The sequence below is a fragment of the Echinococcus granulosus genome, assembly GCF_000524195.1.
Source record: "Echinococcus granulosus chromosome Unknown EG_S00109, whole genome shotgun sequence".
NCBI classification, from domain to species: domain Eukaryota; kingdom Metazoa; phylum Platyhelminthes; class Cestoda; order Cyclophyllidea; family Taeniidae; genus Echinococcus; species Echinococcus granulosus.
In genome coordinates, this window is record NW_020170489.1 from 53797 (window position 1) to 55758 (window position 1962).

Consider the following 1962-nt stretch of genomic DNA (forward strand, 5'->3'; position numbering starts at 1 on the left):
GGAAGCACAAGCGAACGGTGTCTGAATCGACAGAGCTAAGTGGTACACCGGCCACTAAACGACCCTGTCTTAGGAAATCGGACGGCCATTTGTCTCTTGCTGGTGAGTAGTTGGATTGGGAGACTTCTAATCCGAGGGACTGTCTGCACGCACACAGCATAAAGCAAAGCTACACGCCAGTCTCCCATTGCCGTGGTACTTTTTATTTTCCTCAATTTTCATCGTGTTCTGAGCTTTCGTGTCACCATGTGCAAATTGAACCTGATGAATATGATCTGAGCTTATCAGCTTTACGGACCTACTTTAACTGGCCTCCAAAGATGCAGAAGCTTCTCGTAGCATTGGTTGTACGGGGATACAATGTGAGGTAGCGGAAGGTACCGTCTCGAATTTGTTGAAAGGATTCGCCGATGAATCGTTTAAAGATGTATCGCCTGAAAAGCGACTCTCAATCCTTTATCATGAAGAATCACATGACTCTATTCGCATGCGAACTCGAAATTACCGTGGCAAGGACAACTTCTAGCTATGTTCAATGTTACTGATGCCACACTTCGTTTACACCTACATCAGCTGGAAAGTTGTGGGAGCCAAATAAATTAGCAGAGGATGGAAGCCCTGACTTACTGATTCGTTGTGAGAAGTGATTTTTATATCCCAGTGTTAGTTGAAAAAAGTATCACCGGTTATCTCTAAGCTATCCACTCGCCATCCACTTCACACTTCCAAGGCACCCACAAGACTATGTTTGCTATATGCATGTACAGAGTAGACTACACACGGAACAGTTCGCTTACTGAGGGCTAAGCAGGCATTATGGCAGCGACAGAAACAGAGACGACTGGGGTTTTACGGCGGAGGAGCAAGACATTGTATAAAAACGGGCCTCACAGTAAGTTTGTATCTTGTTGGAGGAGGATAATTTCAGGAACTTATTTGGTTACCCTATAGAGGTGGGTGCAAGTATTGTGGGCAACGCAGTTGTTACTCTCCCATGTTAATCATCCTAGTGGTATTTAAGTAAACGAAAAAAGCCTATTCATTTCAGTAGTATCGTTGTATCGCATTAGGTAAAGTCGATTTTCATCTATCATGCCCCATCTCTATTAAACTATATTGGGTTTGGCACTGTCACACCCGGGGCCTGCATAGTACCAAAGTAGCACTGTTAGGCCAAACATAGATTCCCCAAAGTCTACAGGCACAAATTTCCCCATAAAGCAAGAGAATGCAGACCATGTTTTTAATTTTTTTTTCCCAAAATCTTAGTTTTAGAGGAACTTGATCTTCTCGAGGAGCATTCGACATCCCCCTCACTCTCCACCACCGACGAAGAAGATGTTAATTACGGAGACGACAAGAAGGGAGACGGAAAGGAGGAGGAGGGGGATGGGAAGGAGATGGCTGAAATCGAAATGGAGAGGCTTCCTCTCAGCCCCACGGACGTAGAAGACAATCCGGACAACGTGGCCATCATTTCAGATAGCGATGAGGAGGGTTTGGACTCCACTCTTGGTGAAGACGACGATGATAATGATGATGATGACATCGACATTGACGAGGAAGACGAGGAAGGTAAAGAAGTGGAGGAGCAGGAAACAAGAGAAGTAAATGACAAACCGGGTGGACAGTCGAAGTTGTCAGTGTCAGCGACGACGGAAACGGATTTACAAGAGGAGATGAAACAGTATTTACCGCCACCATGTCCCCTGGAATATGCGGAAAATCCACTTCTCCATATGTCACCTCAGGTGGGCTTTCATTTGAAAACATCAATTTTTTAACCTTGGACATTTTTTATCAATGTAAAAATGACGGGATGATTGCTCTGTGAATAGAGATGCGGAGGAGTGAAAGATTTAGACTGGGCAATTTGGAATTGTGTCGTAGTGCATACGACTCAGGAAATTGTTTCATTATCAATGCAAAGATAACCCGGTGGGGCTAGCGTCCCTTCTCATC

At 44.7% G+C, this 1962-nt stretch overlaps 1 protein-coding gene across 1 annotated transcript in view; it reads left to right on the forward strand. All coding sequences in view use genetic code 11, as the record gives it.

Annotated features, from left to right (window-relative positions):
• Positions 1-1962, forward strand: part of EGR_08520 (RNA polymerase II subunit A) — a gene marked incomplete at both ends in the record, with an annotated part of 17724 nt that overhangs the window by 12332 nt on the left and 3430 nt on the right. Inside the window, 2 exons of the mRNA XM_024497769.1 lie at positions 2-102; positions 1270-1751. Of these exons, the coding sequence (XP_024347805.1) occupies positions 2-102; positions 1270-1751 (583 nt within the window). The remainder of the gene's footprint in view (position 1; positions 103-1269; positions 1752-1962) is intronic.